Source organism: Pimephales promelas, chromosome 1, assembly GCF_988280905.1.
Source record: "Pimephales promelas chromosome 1, fPimPro1.hap1.1, whole genome shotgun sequence".
In the NCBI taxonomy this organism is placed as follows: Eukaryota; Metazoa; Chordata; class Actinopteri; order Cypriniformes; family Leuciscidae; genus Pimephales; species Pimephales promelas.
The window spans coordinates 34,663,510-34,681,254 of NC_142769.1; the positions used below are offsets into that span (position 1 = coordinate 34,663,510).

Here is a 17,745-nt window from a genome sequence, read left to right on the forward strand (position 1 = left end):
AAAGAAGAAAATTTCAAATGGCATTTAGAGGCTTTTGCATCTGAACTCTTCGTATCTTCTAGTCGGACAGAAATGTGCCCATATGCAAAATCATTCCACTGAAAAGTAGACATATTTCCTCTAAAAATACAACCTGTTTCCTATAATTATGTAAACCACGAAAATTGTGCAGTAGCTCTGCTCAATTTTTGTAGCCTAATAGTTTTTGGCTAATAATAAAGAATATCAACTGGTGACATGTTTATAAAAAAAAATACATTAGCCACATTATTATCCCCAAAGAATTATGAGAGTAGTAGCTAAACTGCTCCCTAAACTCTGTTTTTATAAAGTTGAACCGCATTTGTAAACAAACTTGAAATTTACAAAACCTTAACCTACGGTTTACGTGAGCCTGGCATTAAATGCAAATTAATATAGCCCGTTCGTTCTTCATGTTTTCTCTTTAATATAGCTATAGTGTTTGTGTAATATCTGGCTACACAATTATGAATGATCACAGGCGTGCTGTTAAACACGTCAGGGATACTCCGTGAATTTGCACTGCCAGTGTGTAAATGCAACTTGACACCGAGAGTGAGTATGGGGAGAGTGAAAGTTTTGACAGTGACATTGTTGGCTGATATCTGTTGAGGACACAGAGGTAGGCACTGTTTCATGCTTTTTATGTCTTAAGAGAACGCGATAACATAAAACTGAATTTTAATATGTTATACTAAAATTATACATCCGTTTATTTACAGAAGTTAACAAATGAATCGTTTCTATAGGCTATATTTAAAAAAACTGGAAACATAGCGGTTGTTAAAGTGTAATGTCATGAAGTGTTTTTCTCCGATCTGAGGCCAGATATTTATCGTACAACTCTTTTGGTGCAGGTCACATAGCTACAAATCTGTAAAAAAAAAAAAAAAAAAAAAAAAAATTATAAAGGAGCTGCTGAAATATTCTTCATCATGAAGTTAGGAATTAGTTTCATGACAAGTCCTACTTGATGTATGATGTAGTTATACAGCTGCAGAATATTATATCCTAGTGTTTTATGCCCCCCCAACAAGTAATTGCCATATTTTTGGGCCACATTTTCATCTGTATAACAAATCTTAACTCTGCACTTAGCCTATATAAACTTAATTACGACTGTGTATTTTCTAAGAGTGAAAAGGTGTTTGTTGAAGGCTCAACCTGGCCCAGATCTCTTACTTCTGGTGCCTAGCCCAGTAATCTGGATTTAAACTGCAAGAATGGGGAAGGATGAGACATTTGCTTAACTATAGATATTTCACCCAAAATTAAATGTAATAATTTATTTGCCCTCATTTAATTTCAAACATGTTTGACTTTTTTTCTTCTCAAGAGAAAGAGAAGTTTTGAAGAATGTTTGAAGAATCACTAATCAAGTGAAAGGTGACCATGGACAAAAATCACCATAAATTAAGCTCATACTGCATATTCCAAGTATGTCTATATTCTATTCTACACAATCTTCTAATTGTTGTGTAGTCATGATAGCTTTTTGTGGGTTACAGATTGAAATTTAGGTTGTCATTCTTTGAAAGTCTTCCCTTGAAAATCTTGCTTCATGCACGACAGTGTTCACCATTCACCTTCATTACATTGAAAAGATATGTAGTCTGTTGTAAATAATTGCTTATGGGTTCAATAGAAGAAAGAAAGAAATGAGAGGGTGAAATATGATAATCACACATTGAATTCATGAATACTTTTCCTCTATGCAATTGCCATGAGGTATAGGTGAGACATATGGGGTCTGAACATGATTATTAAATGAAAAAAAAAAATAACTTCTGGCAGTTATTCAGAAAAAAAGACAGTTAACACACAAAAAAACTATTAACGTGTTCATCACATTCACAGAAAGCTATATTCCTTCATAGATATTTCATCACCTAACAAAAACTGTACACAGATTGCTAAATACAGAGGGTTCTCATTTTTCTCTCGAAATCAGTTTACCCCACATTCCCAATGAACTGCAAGTTTAACATACACTGTTTGTGGTTGTGATCCACTCACAAGCAATGTCACTTTTGCTAATGGCGGTTTCTCAAATTTCATTGAAATGTAGACCTTTGTAGTAGAAAAATATGTTGAGTGTGCTAACACTTCTTCTCACTGATATTGTTCAGCTTTACATGCCATTAAAATAAACACAGTCTGTGTTGTTTTCACATGGATTTACTCCAGAAGTAAATTAGTTGCCGTGGGTGTTGCCCTTTCATGCTTTGAAGCAGAGATCTTTTCTTTACACTCAAATTCTTTGATAAAACAAGTACTCTACATTTTGCCTGTCAACCCAGTATTAGGTATGATAAATGTCAAGCCCTTTCTCTACAGTCTAACTCATGGCTGTAATTTAACAGAGGCAAGAGAAGCCAAACTACCAGGCCAGCAGAAATGTGATTTATTGTGTTGGACGTACCCTGAACCTGACACTTAGATTGGTATGGCAGTTAAAAATCATATTTTGTATCTGTTTTAGCTTGTATTCCCAGAAGAGAGCATTCGGCATTCATTAAGTTATTAACCAGAACATGAGAGGATGACACAATTACAGCCTGCAAAATTCGACCGATTTCTCTGTTTGATGAGGAGCTTGCACGCAAAATATCATTGGATGAGTGCAGTTGATCCTCTGTATCTCATGTGTTGCCTTGTGTCAGTGTGTATCAATGAATGTTCACACCTATCTGTGAGCGGTGAACTGGAGCGTAAGTCTGTGTGTGTGTTTTACCGTTATATGTGCTTCTTGGTGTGTGTGTATTTGTGAACAAGCCTCTTTTTGTCTGTGGGTTTGGATGAAGACCTCTTCCTCTCATCCTGTCTGAGTATGGTCAGGTTGCAGTGTAAGTGTGAATGTGGCACCTGTGTGCTGTAATCCTGTTGAGTGGGCTTCCCATGCTCCATCGGTCAAAGAGGCTCAGCCTTCATCACTGACACACACGAGGCCCTGGAGTTTAAGCCATCTTCACTTCTTGCTTTTCTTTAATCATCCATTCTGCTGTACATTTCTGCATCGTACAAACAGTATGTTAAAAGAATATGCCTGAATTCACAGAACAGCAAGAGAAAAGGTACCGGGATGACAGGCGAGATTCTAAAGTGCGCATTCAATGGACACTTTACTATCCCATGAGGCCACGGGAGAGGATTTGTGATTATATACATAAAAAAAAAACTTTTTTAACAGATGCAAAGTACCTAATCAAACAGTATGCAATTTGGGACGCAGCCAGTGATTCATTTGTGAATTTGACTGATTTGACTGCAGCAATCGACAACTCACATTTGGAGCGAGTCTCAAGTAATTTAATCTTGTCTATAATTCATATGTCAGACTAAAATTAAATCTGTTTGAGCTCTATCCTATCTGACAATCTCTCTATTAAAGCATGAAGATGCAATGTTATGTTATGTTACTCATTGTCCCTAGTGGGACACAAGTCATCACTGTGCGTCTCCATGTTGTTTTGAGTCGACCTTGTTTTCTTCTGCCAGATGGTGTTCTCATCATGGCAGTCTTTGCGATTCGATCCTAGTCCAAGCCATCGGCTTTGACGACGCTTAATCTCAGATATACAACATATCCTCCTGAGGCATCCATTGTGAAAGGCGCTGAACTTGTTCTTGTCGCTCAGTAACTCGCCAGCATTCTGAGCCGTACAGCAGGACTTTGTGCTCTATGGAGAAGATTACCAGACCGTCTTTAGTCTGGCAAATGTACCTCTAGCTTTTCAGAGCCTTGCTTGCATGTTTATTTTGTGTTGCATTATCCTTTCTGATGAGGCTTCCTAGGTATGTAAAGTTGTGGACATATTCCAGTGGTTCATTGTCGACCATGATTTGTTGCATTAGGGATGGAATAAATGCATATAACTTTTGCATTTGAAGGGCCACCTGCATGGCAAAGCGACAAAGTATGTCAAATATCCTCACAAACCCCCCCCAGTTAATCTGTTCGATTAACTCTCAACTTCAGGATTTGTGTACTCTGTCTACCATATCAGCTTGTCATAGTCCTGGTCATCTTTGTATCCTCTTTTCACTCATGTGGTTTCAATGTTTCACCATCTTCTGTTGTGTCACCAAAACATTGATACAAAAAAGCTTGAGGACTTCTGGGAGATAAACTTTCTTTGCCCTGCTCTTATGAAACCACTCTTAACATACCATCTCACCCCTCACTTTATGCTGTGGAGGACAACATCTAATAGTGTCAGAGTTTATGTGCCTTAATCTTCTCTTCCTCACCATCTCACTCAAGAGCTTCAGGTCATCCAGCTTTAAAAAAAATAAATAAATGGGGGTTGGGTGGACTTACATTTAACACTATTTCTCTCTGTGCCTGTTTCAATTGCACACATCTGCCCTGCAGGTGTCTACACTCTTTCCTCTGTGTTACAAGACTGTGGCAGTTATGGGAAACAGGGGCATGTTTCTACACGTGAAAGGCCCCTCTGATGAATAGTTGCCTTAGTAGGGGGGGAAATTACAGGACAGAGCATTCTTCAGTTGCTAAGAATTGAACACTTGAACATTAAATCCTCACCTGAGAGAGAGTGTGTCTGAGCTGGTATTTGTCTGTTTGTGTTTGCCCTTTTCTCCATCCAGTCTAGCACGACAAATCTTACTTCCATCATTCAAATTCTGTGCCTAAAATTGATAAATTGTGAAATACCTGCTCCGAGACAAGAAGGTTGAGATCCAAATGCAGTTTATAAGAGTAATCCAGAATGGTAATCAAACACAGGCAAAGGGTCAAACTCAGGAAGGCAGTCCTAACAAACAAACAAACAAACAAACAAGGGTCAGAGGCAAAAATCCAAGAGACAATGAAACCATTGAGAATGCTCAGAAATGCACAAAAACATACAAAACTTCTCAGTGAGTGATAGGGTGAACCAGGCTTATATGGGGTGAGCTAAATAAGATAATGTGATAGAGGTGAATGTGATAATGGATGAAAAGTCCAGGCAGTAAGTTATGGAAAATGTAATTTGTGAGGGAATGACAATAGTATGATGTGGAGTGCTTTCTGGGGCAATCCAGCTGGTGACCGTTACAGCAGCAGTCAGTATTACACTGATTCCCGTCACTATTTATTATTCCTTGCCTGTTAACAATATTAAAATTTCGCTTATATTGCTCCGGACAGTTTTAAAGAACGGTTCCTGGACCCCCTCGAAAACGAGATGTTTCATCTCAAGGGGTTATCCTCAATAATAAATTCAATTCAACAGTTGAATTGAGGTAGATGCATCATTAGGTACTGTGTAAATCCAGCGGTGGTTGAGATAAATTCAGACAGTGGCCCATATACAGAAGCATTGAGAGAACAGATGTTCTGCTGTACAGCACATTTAATAGTCCATTCAGGACCATTCAGCCTGACCATTACTGCAGAAGGTATGTAGATTATTTAAAGAGGTGCTGGATTTTTGATCCAATTGATAGTGTGATTTGTTTTAAGTCAAACACTACCGTCAACATTTTTTTTGGATCAACACATTAATTCACCAAGGATGCATTAATTTGATAAAAAATATTTTTTTTTGTGTGTGGAAGTTTTATAGATTTGTTATGAACATTGAACACTCACTAATTCTTTCCTTCTCTATCCTGTAGTCCACTACTTGAGTCAGTATGAATGGTCCCTTAAGTCCCAGACGGGAACCAGGACCTGACCTCTCCTGTCTGCACCTATACAACGAGTGGTTGGCATGTAGGCATGAGTCCAGTCTCCTGCCCATGAAAGAAGATCTGGCCATCTGGCTAAATAGGATCCTTGGTAAGAAAATAAAAGTATATTAATATTTGGATTAAAAAAATGCGAAATGATAACCTTTAAGAAGAGTTCATCCAGACATGAAAATTCTGTCATCATTTACTCACCTCATGTCATTTTAAAATTATATGATTTCATTTTTTCTGTGGATCACTAAAAAATATGTCTTAAAGAGTGCTTGTAACCAAACTAATTTGGTCACCATTGACTTCCAGTATATGGTGGGAAAAAAACGAGACATTTCTCAAAAATACACTGGCTGGGCTCAATCTTTAGGGCAACATTGAATCTTTTACAACAACCATAAATTGCTTTTGGCAGTTCAACACATGGAAACTTCTAACTAGATCTCAAGTGTGTCAAGGAAAGTTGTAAATGTAAAATTATAGCCGATCCCAGGTCACCAATAGGCCCACTTGTTAAATTATCAGTCACAACTCCAGGAGAAGCACTGTACCTTGTGCTTCCCAAATGCAATTTTCTGTACATGTTTTGCATTTTAGCTTTACTGCTGTATCAGTAATTTAAGTTTTTCTAATTTGAATAAAAATCTTATGAGTAACAAGGATTCAAGGTTACCCATTTTCCCATTCCCATTGCTTGGTGTCAGTTCAAAGGATAAAACCTTGTTTACACAGTTGGATAAAATCTTGATCGTATCCTATAAAGCCCACAGATATGGATTATTCTGTATCTGCCCATCAGATCATGAATATCATGGTGTTTACAGCAGCCATTTTAAATAGAATTCCTTAAATTCTTCTGCATCTTGGATCAATGGGACATGCCCTGATGGGACCTTAAAAGAGGAATTGCCTTTCTCAAACAGACCAGGATATGAGCGTCTTATACGAGTCCCTGCATGTCTTGACCTTTGTAGAACCTTCTAAGACAACTGGGGGCTGAAGAGGTTTGATAAAAACAAAACGCGTAAAGATGTAAAGAGATTTAAAAAAAAAAAAAAAAAAAAAACACACACAAAAACCCTTTAGCCAACAGGCTGGTGGTACTTAAATATAAGTCAAGACACAACAACCTGAGAAATGAGATTAGAAGGGAGACAACATCAGAGTTGTTCTCACCAAAGAAGCTGATGATAGATTTCTCTGATTAACACACACTTCTCTCCCTCAACTCTTCCTGTTCCTGTTGATCTGAGGGCAAGTATTATGGCTTTGTGGTTGACGGACAGCAGGAGATCTCTTGGTTTGCCTACACATTCGTCTCTCACTCTGAACTAATAATCATCCCCATCATTGTGCACATCAGGATTTCTGTTTTTGTTGTGGTTTCCCTCCACCGTCACTTCCTGTATTCCCCCTCCCTAGGCCCCCCAGGCCGCCCACTTCCCCTTCACTGTGATGGTTGAGCTCCGGTACCACTGCTGTGTCTGAATCTGTATGTACTTAACACCCAGGCCTCAGGAATGTGTCTGCACAGCCGTGAGAATCTGAGAGCAAGTGTACTTAGAGGATTTTTTGGGGCGTCTTGGAGTTGCCTAAGGTACTGAAAACTGATAAATAAAAGATGGAGAAGAGGATATGTAAGGAAGGTAAAACAACAACCATAAAACTTGTATTGTACTGCGTGTATGCCAGTAACGAAACGTGACTCTTGAACCTTGGCACTCTCACCCCTTTCCCTCGTAGGACAAAAACTAAACTGAGCCTTAAATCAGCCTAGCTTACTGTGTCCTCTTCTAAAATATTGCATGTTACCTTTGACAAGAAAGGCCACAAGCAAACATCAGAGTGAGCGTGAGAGTTATCACCAAAATAAAACAAAAAAGTAATAAAATGCAAATCACCGATACGAAGTGTTACTGTATCATCACACAATCTGTGTGTCATTTCAGTGGAATATGGTGACAACTGGCCACAAAACCTACTAAATGTAATGTGAACGACGCATCATGACAGCGCTCAGACCAAAGCGCATTAGCGACAGACATTTCCTCATTTGTTTATAATTAATCATATCATTAGACTGACACAGCTGCCAATTAAATGTATGTAACAGACCATATTAAACTTGGGAAAAATGATACTATTATGCAGAATTAGCTAAAGCAAATTTTCATTGTTGCTAAGTCAGTAAATTTACAGACTGACCAGTAATTCTGCAAAATAACGGTTTCCTAAACTGAGGGTAACTACGTTTACACGACAGCGATATGCTTAAAACGGAGAAGTTTTTCCTTTGACACCATTGTTAAATCAATCCCCATTTACACGGATCCGCGGAAACTAAAAATGCTGTCTTCTGCTGCCAGGCGGTTAGATGGAGATAAAACCCTATAGAACACAAAATACGCATGTGCATGACATCATCATTTTCAGAGATTGGTTGTTGTTTACATGGAGACCGTTTTCAGAGGTTTGCGTTTTCAGACCACCAAAACGCCGCTGTCGCATAAAAATTCTTCCGTTTTTAGTTGAAAACGGTATCATGTAAACGGCCCCTGAAGCTTGACATAAATCAGTGGCAGCGGCGGACAGAATATAATCAGTCATGTAACCTATTAGCATTCAAAGAACCCAAACAGCAAACAATTCCAGCAGTAAAGCTTGATTGATTCTGTCATCCAGACTCCAGTGTAATCGTTTATAATTGCTGGGATCGAAATGGTTTAAATAAAGCTTTGGCTTTTTTCACAAAATGAAGCTAGATCTTCCTCTGCCACTAACTCCAGCTTTTCTTTAAAAGTGAATCTTGAAAACGGCGGGGATGATAAATAGCAACAATATCCTCATCATTGGTGTTGCTTGCGGTTTCCATAGCGAATAACGATCGCCGTTTTTTTTTTCGATCGAGTTCCTCACATCGAGCCAAACACGTCATACTGTAAACTTGATCATGCATGGCAATCCCTACCCATTTAGAGGAAATATGATTGGTCATTTTTCCTGTCATTTGAAATCAGTCTGTAGCCTAATTTCACAGATGGACCACCAACCAAAGAGTTGAAAGCAGATTTGAAGGGTTTATTATTTATTTCCTCAAAAAGATTTAGATGTTTATTGTCAAGTTATAAATTCCTAAAATAACAGTAGAACTGATGACTTTTTATTAAGAAAGTTAATATTTAAAAGTTTGTTAATATTAGTTTAGGTCCTTTGAACTAAGTGTCACTATGCATAACAGCTGCCAGTTCATCCATTCTTTATCTCTCTCCTAATGTTCATTTGTCCCTCTAAATACTTCCTGTACAGGTTTGGATATAACAGTGGATAACTTCATGGACAGACTAGACACTGGTGTCGTCTTGTGTCAGCTTGCAGAAGCGCTACAGGAGAAAATGATTATGGCCAGCATTGGCAAGGTGCTCATAATATGGGTAGTTTAAACCTAAACTTAATCTGAAGATGTGTCTTAAAATGAGCACATAATAAGCTAACCAGAGTTACAATTTCTGTTATGTTCATAGCCCTTTATTCGGCGCGTGGTTCGCTGGCGGCCTGATGCAGCCTCTGGATCGTTCTTTGCTCGGGACAATACAGCTAACTTTCTTTTCTGGTGCCGTAAAATTGGGGTTGAGCAATCACATCTGTTTGAGTCTGAAGATCTTGGTGAGTACCTCAAAGCAGCAACAGATTTCTCTTATCCTATCAAGGATAGTTTTTTGTTGTTGTTTATGTTTAAGATATTAGCTTGTGAATACTCTTTCTTTGTGATTAAAGGTGGGGTATGTCGTTTTTGAAATATGCTGTTGGCCAATTAACATTTGAAATTTGACAAACACACCCCTTCTTCATTTCTCCGCCTCCAAAACGCACACTCCGAACTCCAATCCTAACAGCCCTGCTCTGAACCCCGATCCCTCTGCAAGCAAGTCGAGTGCCCTAAACAATGACGTATTCACTCATGCGATGCGGTAGCTACCATACACCAAATTCACTAGCATAGGGTGACCATATTTTGATTCCCAAAAAACCAGGACACTCGGCCCGGCAAACAGATACTCAAATGATACTCGAAGTTTACTCAAAGATGCCTTATTAATTTAACAGGTTTCAAAAATAATGAATGAAATAATAATAGAAATAATGTCCATTCTGTATTAGAAAAATAAATATATAAATAATAAATAACAAAAAGAAGTACCTCCAAATTGAACAAAAAATAGCTCTCACAAACTTAAAAAAACGTACTAACAAAATATATTTATATCTTTAGTTTTCTTCCTCTTTATCCCATTTTTCACTTCCTCATCCTACTTGTTTGCCCATCTATATTTTGCTGTGGAGATGATTTTTCCCAGCAGTTTAAAAAAAAACAAAAAAAACAGGAGATTTTTATCACTTTATAAAAAACAGCCTGGATGGCCAGGACAGGACATGTTCTGGGAAAACAGGACTGTTGGTCACCCTACACTATAGCAGTCATCAGCTCTGACTAACAGGCCTCCGTTATGCAGGCAATCCAAGAGTGGATGTCTGTTTACAAAAGCTACACAGAACAATGCTTCACGAAAAATAAAGCGCAGATAATGAACGGATGACAAGGACACATTAACGTACATTATACCCATAATTACAAACAAGAGTACGGTTGTTAGTTGCCAACTCCACAGCAGCTTAAGACACACGATGACACTTAAACCCACTGTTACTCACGTGTGAAGTTGAATCAAAGCAGCCTCCGCGTGTTTTCAGGCCTTCCCACTTCTCTCTCTCCAGCCCTGGACAGCGTTTCTAATATTAATGTGGGTCCAAACGTTCTTGCCCAGATTTACCGTAACCCTTTACTTTTCATCAGTTCAAATCTCCCTCTTGCTCGTTCTCTCTCCTCCTCCACCACACGCCCTCCTAATGCTGATTGACTGACACATATGTTGTATCAGACCGACTAAAATCCAAACAGCATATTTCAAAAACTACTGATCCCACCCTTTAGCTGACTAGGTTCTTTGGTTTCATTGGTTACATCTGAGACTACTTACCAACAATCCTGAGAACTACGTACACATTTTCAGCACAGAAATATCTGTGATGTCCTTGCCCACTTTCACACTTATGAGATCATTAAAGGGTCAATTCACCCAAAAATTCATCATTTACTCACCCTCATGTCGTTCAAAACCTGGAAGACTTATACAATTTTATACAAATGTTTTTGTTTTTTTTGTTTTGTTTACTAACCTTTTAAGTGAGATGTCCAGTTAGAACAGGCCTCAATTCCTCTGTCTCGGTGTCTATGCAGGCTGTCGTTCTGTGGGGCTGTGACCCTAAAGTACTGCTGAATAGCCAAGCGGTATCAATATCTGTGTCACTCTACTGTTCACAGCGTCACACCCTTGGCCCCTGCTGTCCATCACTGTGTGACGAATAATGGAGAGAAAGAGAAGGAAATAGAAATGAAAGGACAGTATGTCAGGGGGAAATAGGGGAATAAAAAAATAGGGTCAAAGATAGAGAATACAATACAATAATTGTAAAAATGAAAAAGAGCGGACATTGAAAGGTTTTGAGAGGATAGATAACATAATGCTCGTGTTCAATAACTGCTATAAATGCAACAGAACCCTTTTCTCAGTCTTTTAGCTCTGGTTGTTTTACAGGTTTATAGGTCATATTGCATGAAGAGAGGGCTGAAAAAAAACTTAAAACCTGAGGGACATTTACAGTGACAGAAGTTGAACCAGTTTGTCGCTCGAACTTTGTGTCTGTGCTTTTTTTAGTTGACTTTTGAATGTGCCCATGCCTGCATTTCACTATTTAAAACTAAAATTAATGTGCATTTTCCAAATTCATAAAGATAACATTCTGTTTATTTTTAAACCTCAAATTAGTGTACATTGACACCTAATTATTAGGACTGTAAATCTAGCCCAAGTTTATCATAGTTTTACTTTTTTTTTTGATTTAGCTATTGTAACTTTGTTTTCATAAGGATTCACACATTCAAACCTTGTCAGAATGTAAGGGAGACATATGTCTAATTTCGTTCTTGTTGATACAAGTTTCAACTCCCTTTGACCACAAAATTAGCATGTAGTTTTTTTCCCCCAACTTTTTCCACTGTACAACAAAGACAACACTAATGTCACTGCAAACACTACAACATTTGTTTTGTGTCTGCATGGCAAAGGCTCAAAAATGGGTTGGGAAGTTCATGCAAACATCTTTTAATATCTTAGTTAGAGAATGAAAATGCTCTTCAGTGTTTATATGGCTATTGTCTCATTAAGACATGACTTATGCTTTTTATTCAGTATTTTTGACTTGTTTTCCAGGAAAAATATCGAAAAAAGCAAGATACATTTTCTTGAAACTAAATGACACAAGGTATACAGGCTTTTTTTCAGAGAAATCAAACAAAAATTTAGTGAGATGAAGAGAAAAGAATTTGCCAAAGGGATAAGAAATAAAAATAAAATGATTTTTAAAACTAATAAAAGTGTTTTTATTAAAGTTTAATTGGAGTATATATATATATATTTCTTAAACCTCTTAAAACCTTAAAATTATTATTTTTTTATGATTTATGATATGCTACTCAAATACATTTATCTTGTTTTTAGGGTGTATAGATTTATAAATAAAATCTTGATATATATATATATATATATATATATATATATATAGATATAAAGCTGAGGGTTCTTCAGTCATTCTCATTCGCAGGGTATGATAATGTTATTTGAGAGTTTATAATGTTATATAGCTAAATAGACGTAGCAAATGTCTTTTCGCTTCGAGAATCTTTGTGACTAAAGCTTGGTCTTGTCCATTGTTACACCCAGGGTAAAGTATACGTTTGCTTTAAACATGCTATATGTCTCTGAGGATTTTGCTGCATGTGTGCATATGATAATGTATGTGTTTTACCAGTTCTTCAGAGGCATCCGAGGGATGTGTGCTTGTGTCTCATGCAACTTGGCAGAATTGCTTCAAGGTGAGTTCCTTTGACCCTTTACAGTTGTTTACTATCACATGTCTTCATCATATTTTCATCTCATTCACAGCTGAATAAACGTTCTCCCTCAGGTATGGCGTTGAACCGCCTGCGTTGGTCAAGCTTGAGAGAGAGATTGAGAAAGAGGAAGATGAGTCTCTGTCACCGTCCATGTTCTTTGCCTCACCTCTGCCGTCTCCCTCCACCCCACCTGTTTTTTTCCCTCCTGATCCAGAGCCCCCTGCAATCTCAACCCCCTCATTCATCTCTCCTCCTTCCCCTCCTCTTGCCCCTACCCCTCCCCCAGAGTCCACATCCATCTTCTCTGACTCAAACACCCAGCCAGAACCTCAGCAAACTCCACCAACTACACCATCACCCATCAGAACACCCGTCAAATCAAAGCCACTCTCTCCGACAAACGGCCTTTCAAAGTCTAATGGGAAAAAGAGCAGCGGTAACCTGCTGGATGAGATTGTGAGTACTTTCAGGGTCATATACTGTAGGCCTATGCGATTTCCCAATCATTATCAAAAGCATGTTTTCTTTGTTGCTTTGTTTCAGGTGAGGGATATATCAGAGGATCCACCATGCAAATGTCCAGTCAAATTCTGCATTGAGAAGCAGCCAAAAGGCCATTATCGTGTCGGAGACAAAGTTCTCTATGTCAGGGTATGTACCATGTACTGCTCTTTCCATCACAATTGTTACTCGATATTTTAGTTTCCATTTATTTGTGTGGAAGGATATGAAGCGATATGAAAACTCATGTCTCATTATTTGTGATAAGCATCTACATTTGCTGTGCTTTCACTGTTTCTTTAAAAGCACAAATATTAGTTTTGAACCTGAAAGAGCACAGTACTCAGTCAAGGCAAAGCCTCATGGGAGCCTCATGGTGTTGCCTGGCAACATGAAGAAAAGGTTCACACCTTTGAATAGGGAAAAGGGAGGTTCAGACTAACAAATATCTAGGATTAGGGCTGTAAAGTCGGTTCATATATACCAGAAAAGAACACAAAAATAAAATGCTCAGTCAAACTGAAAGTACACAGAATTTAGATTATATTAAAACTCAAAAATGCCTAAAAGGTCACATATGGTATTGAGTATATGGTATGAGACAATGCATCTAAACTCTTTAGGGAACAGTTGAATTCTTAACAGACTTGTCACTTTGTTCATTTGGGGTCATATACAAACTCATTAAACATATTGGAATACACTCACTGTATGTAACACTGTCACATTAATAGCCATCAATACATCAAGCTTTTTGTGAATGTTAATTAGAACTTCCCTTGCTTTTGTCATTTTGAAATTTATCTAGCAATATAAAGTCATAAAACTCTGGATGGCGCAGGCTAATAGGTCCTAAACTCAATCTGCTTGGAATCACATTATTCTCTTGTAACGGTGGCTTTACCAAACCAGTATGGGTTTTCAATTAACCTAGGTTGGTTTAAAATTATTCGGGCACCAGACAAGATCAACTTGTCACAAAAAAACAAAATAGATATATATATCTATGCTGGAAAGCTCCAACCACTGTTACATACAAAAAAAAACAAAAAATAATAATAATAAACTGATGACCACAATTCAATTTTCTCAGAGTTTGTATTATTATTTTTTTTCACATGACAAAACCAATGGAACAATTTCCAGTTCACATTCAGATTTTCACTCAAAGAGAAGTCAAAGTAATTGAATCACAAGTGTCCACAATTCCTCAGTCTTTCATTCTCCACTTAATCAACAACAACAACAAAAAATGCAATAAACAAAACCAAGAAAAAATATAGCTGCAAGCAGCCATTACCGGGGCCAAGCGCAAGAAGCGTCAACATATGCCAAAATGGCAAGGAGTGGCAGACCAACTGCAGCAAGGAGCAATTAAGGGCATTTTGAGAGAACTTTGGGCAAATGGCTAAGAAAAATCACATAAACATTAACTTATAAGCACGGGTGCACATAACTGGTACGCAGGTACGCATGCGCAACAATAATTAGAAATGCGTAATGCGACTTGTGTTACTCCGCGTTTTTGCGTACTTAATCTTCTCATCTAACTTTACCCACGACATGTTGCTTGTCAACTAACTAGCCTACTGCCAGAGATGTCCAAAAAACAACAGACGTTAAGCAGCTTTTTTGGCATTTCGCCACCTTCAAAGAAACGCCAACTGGAGCCAGAGCCGAAAAAAAGACTTTTTTCGGAAAAGTGGCTCAAAGATGTGCCGTGGCTTGAAGCGAACGACGAGCGCACTGAAATGTGGTGCAAGATGTGCCGCTCAAATCCACATCTAGCAGACAAAACAGGTGCGTTTTATAAAGGCTCAAAGAATTTCAACCATCCTTTATTTGACAAACATGAAAAGAGCAAGGAGCACACGAATGTGGCGCAAGCTATTGCTAATAAACAAGCTAGCCGAGAAGAAATATCTAGTCGCCCACTTGCCAGATGGCGAGACAAGCTGAATGAAGAACAGCGACAAGCTCTGTTTAATATTTTTCTCCTCGCTTTCCATAAAGCTAAACACGCACGTCCTATGTCTTCCTATTCTGAGGATATTCCTTTACTGAAGCGGCTAGGAGTAAATGTCGGAGGTGCATATCATTCACGTGAAGGCGGCTCGCGCATCATGCAAAGCATCGCCAGTGCCATCAGCGGGGAGTTACGAGCCAAGTTGCAGTCTGCTGAATTTTGGGGGCTGCTTTTTGATGGTTCTGAGGACATCACAAAAACTGAGCAGGAAATCGTTTACATTGTTTCTGTGTCCAGCACCGGAGAGTTTACCTCAGATTTTATTGGACTGATTGAATTGGGTGCTGACCGAACTGCGCAGGCCATAACAGACGGACTTGTGAGACTTTTCCAGGACACAGGCTTGGATGACTGGACAACAAAGTTGGTGGCTGTGTGCACAGACGGGGCTGCTGTCAACGTCGGTATGTACAACGGCGTTGTGCCAAAACTCCGGCAACTTGCTGCGGTCGGAGACTCCCTTGTGCACATTCTGTGCACGGCACACACACTGGAGAACTGCGCAAAATCAGCTGATCGCAACGTTCCTTACTGTGAGACATTTAATCGTTCTGTGGTCAAGCTGCTGCAGTTTTATTTACAAAAAGGTGGAGCAAAAAAAACTGCTGAACTGAAGAAGCTGTGTGAAGAAAATGGGATATCTTTTGTGAAGCTGGGTAAGTTTCATAATATCAGATGGTCTGCATGGAGGCATGAAACGCTGTTAAAAATATCAAGACTATTGCCAGCCATTAAAATGCAACTGGCTAAAAGTGATAACAGTGACTTACAGCATATCTGCTCAGAGCGTTTTCAGTGCTTTTTGTCAAACATGCTTGACATTGGTAACATTTTGAAGACCACATCCATTAGGTTTCAGAAGGAAAAGCTGACCATTGGAGAATGTAAGGATGAACTCATGGTGGCCATTGGACAGTTCACACTTCTGCTTGATAGTGAAGGCCACAGGGCACACACTGTTTCTAATGCTGATGCTGACAGAGATAAGACAAACTTACTCAGGGGGTTAATTGAAGAGTTTGAAATTAGATATGACTCCCTCAAGTCATGTGATCATTTTTTAGTATTTGATCCTTCAACATGGCCTCAGGAAATGCAAGACCTCCACAGTTTTGGAAACACGACAGTTTGTAGCATTCTCAAGAAATATGAGGCCACATTGCAACTTGACAAAGACACCACTGTGACAGAATGGATGCGCTTAAAGCAGGCAGGAAAACGCCTGGGAGCCTCTTCTGTGTATGACTTGGTCCAAATAGTAAATACAAGTAACCCAGATGATTACTCCAACATCAACAAGATGGTTAAGCTGTCTCTAACGCTGCCTTTAAGCAGTGCAGCTTGTGAGAGGGGATTCTCACATCTCAACATAATTAAAACCAAGTACAGATCTCGTCTGTCACATGCTCGTCTCACAGCCCTGATGCAAATACACCTGTCAAAGCAGACCACAGAGACATTTGACCCAAAGCAAGCTGTTGACCTGTGGATGGAGACAGCTAATCGGAGGCTCAACCAAGGACAGGGAGGTGCATCTGCAGCATCTTCATCTACCATGCAGGAAGCTGAAGCAGAGGACACTGAAGAGGACAGTGGTGGTGACACTGAGGAGGACAGTGAGGAAGACTGCACTTAAGACCACGCTACATGTGTGAGTACCAAACACCATCTTCTGGTACTCACCTGAGTAACTCACTGATAAAGTTATGTGCACCCCTGCTTATAAGACGATTTAATGGGTTATCACTTTCTAACAATAGGTGGCGCAGTTACGAAATAGATGTGATGTGGTCAGAGTGAGGTGACAATGACACATGCAAAGTTTGGTGTCAAAATGTGAAGGCATTGCAGAGATAAAGCCAAAATAGTAATTTTGGCAGCATGCCTAAACTTTGATGCTGTGGTATACGAAAACGGTTTTGTCTATCATCGTGCAATTCATAACTTTTAGTCGGCACGGTCTGGAGATGATACGAATCAATTTTCGTGAAAATCGGACAAACGGTCAAGGAGGAGTTAGAAAAAGAAGGTTTTTCAAAGAAATAAAGATGGCGGACAGGAAGTTTTGCTGATTATGCAAAACCTGATATCTATGTTTTCAGCATAACCCAAGGAATCTATTAAGATCAGTTTCATTGCAATAGGCAAATTTATTCAAAAGTTATTAGCGTTCTCAGAAATTAATTATAACTTTTGACCAACAGGTGGCGCTGTCTCAAAATCTTTTGAGTACCTTCAGGGCATGCTGCTTATGGCACACACTGAGTTTCGTAATGTTAGACCAAAGCAATTATTTAGTATAGCATTGTATTTCACAAAACTGTATTGCAGTCAATGGGAATTTCACGTTTTGTTCTATTATAGCGCCACCAAGAGGCTCAGTCCCACAATTTTTTGTATGTGTCCTCAGAGTGACCCCATACATATGTGTGTCAATTTTGGTGCAAATATCTCAATTTACTTCCGAGTTATAAACATTTATATGAAAAAACAC

At 38.8% G+C, this 17,745-nt stretch overlaps 1 protein-coding gene across 3 annotated transcripts in view; it reads left to right on the plus strand.

Moving 5' to 3' along the window:
• Nucleotides 1-570: 570 nt before the first annotated feature.
• gas2b (growth arrest specific 2b) overlaps nt 571-17,745 on the plus strand; it is a 31,727-nt gene continuing 14,552 nt past the window's right edge. The window contains exons 1-7 of one of the 3 annotated variants that reach the window (XM_039666894.2): nt 571-643; nt 5,647-5,809; nt 9,019-9,128; nt 9,234-9,375; nt 12,640-12,703; nt 12,796-13,180; nt 13,268-13,375. In XM_039666894.2, coding sequence (XP_039522828.2) covers nt 5,665-5,809; nt 9,019-9,128; nt 9,234-9,375; nt 12,640-12,703; nt 12,796-13,180; nt 13,268-13,375 — 954 coding nt within the window. In that variant the 5' untranslated portion in view covers nt 571-643; nt 5,647-5,664. Of the gene's footprint in view, nt 644-1,361; nt 1,459-5,646; nt 5,810-9,018; nt 9,129-9,233; nt 9,376-12,639; nt 12,704-12,795; nt 13,181-13,267; nt 13,376-14,666; nt 16,903-17,745 lie in introns of those variants that run through there. The other 2 variants (XM_089129543.1, XM_089129542.1) reach the window with 2 other exon arrangements.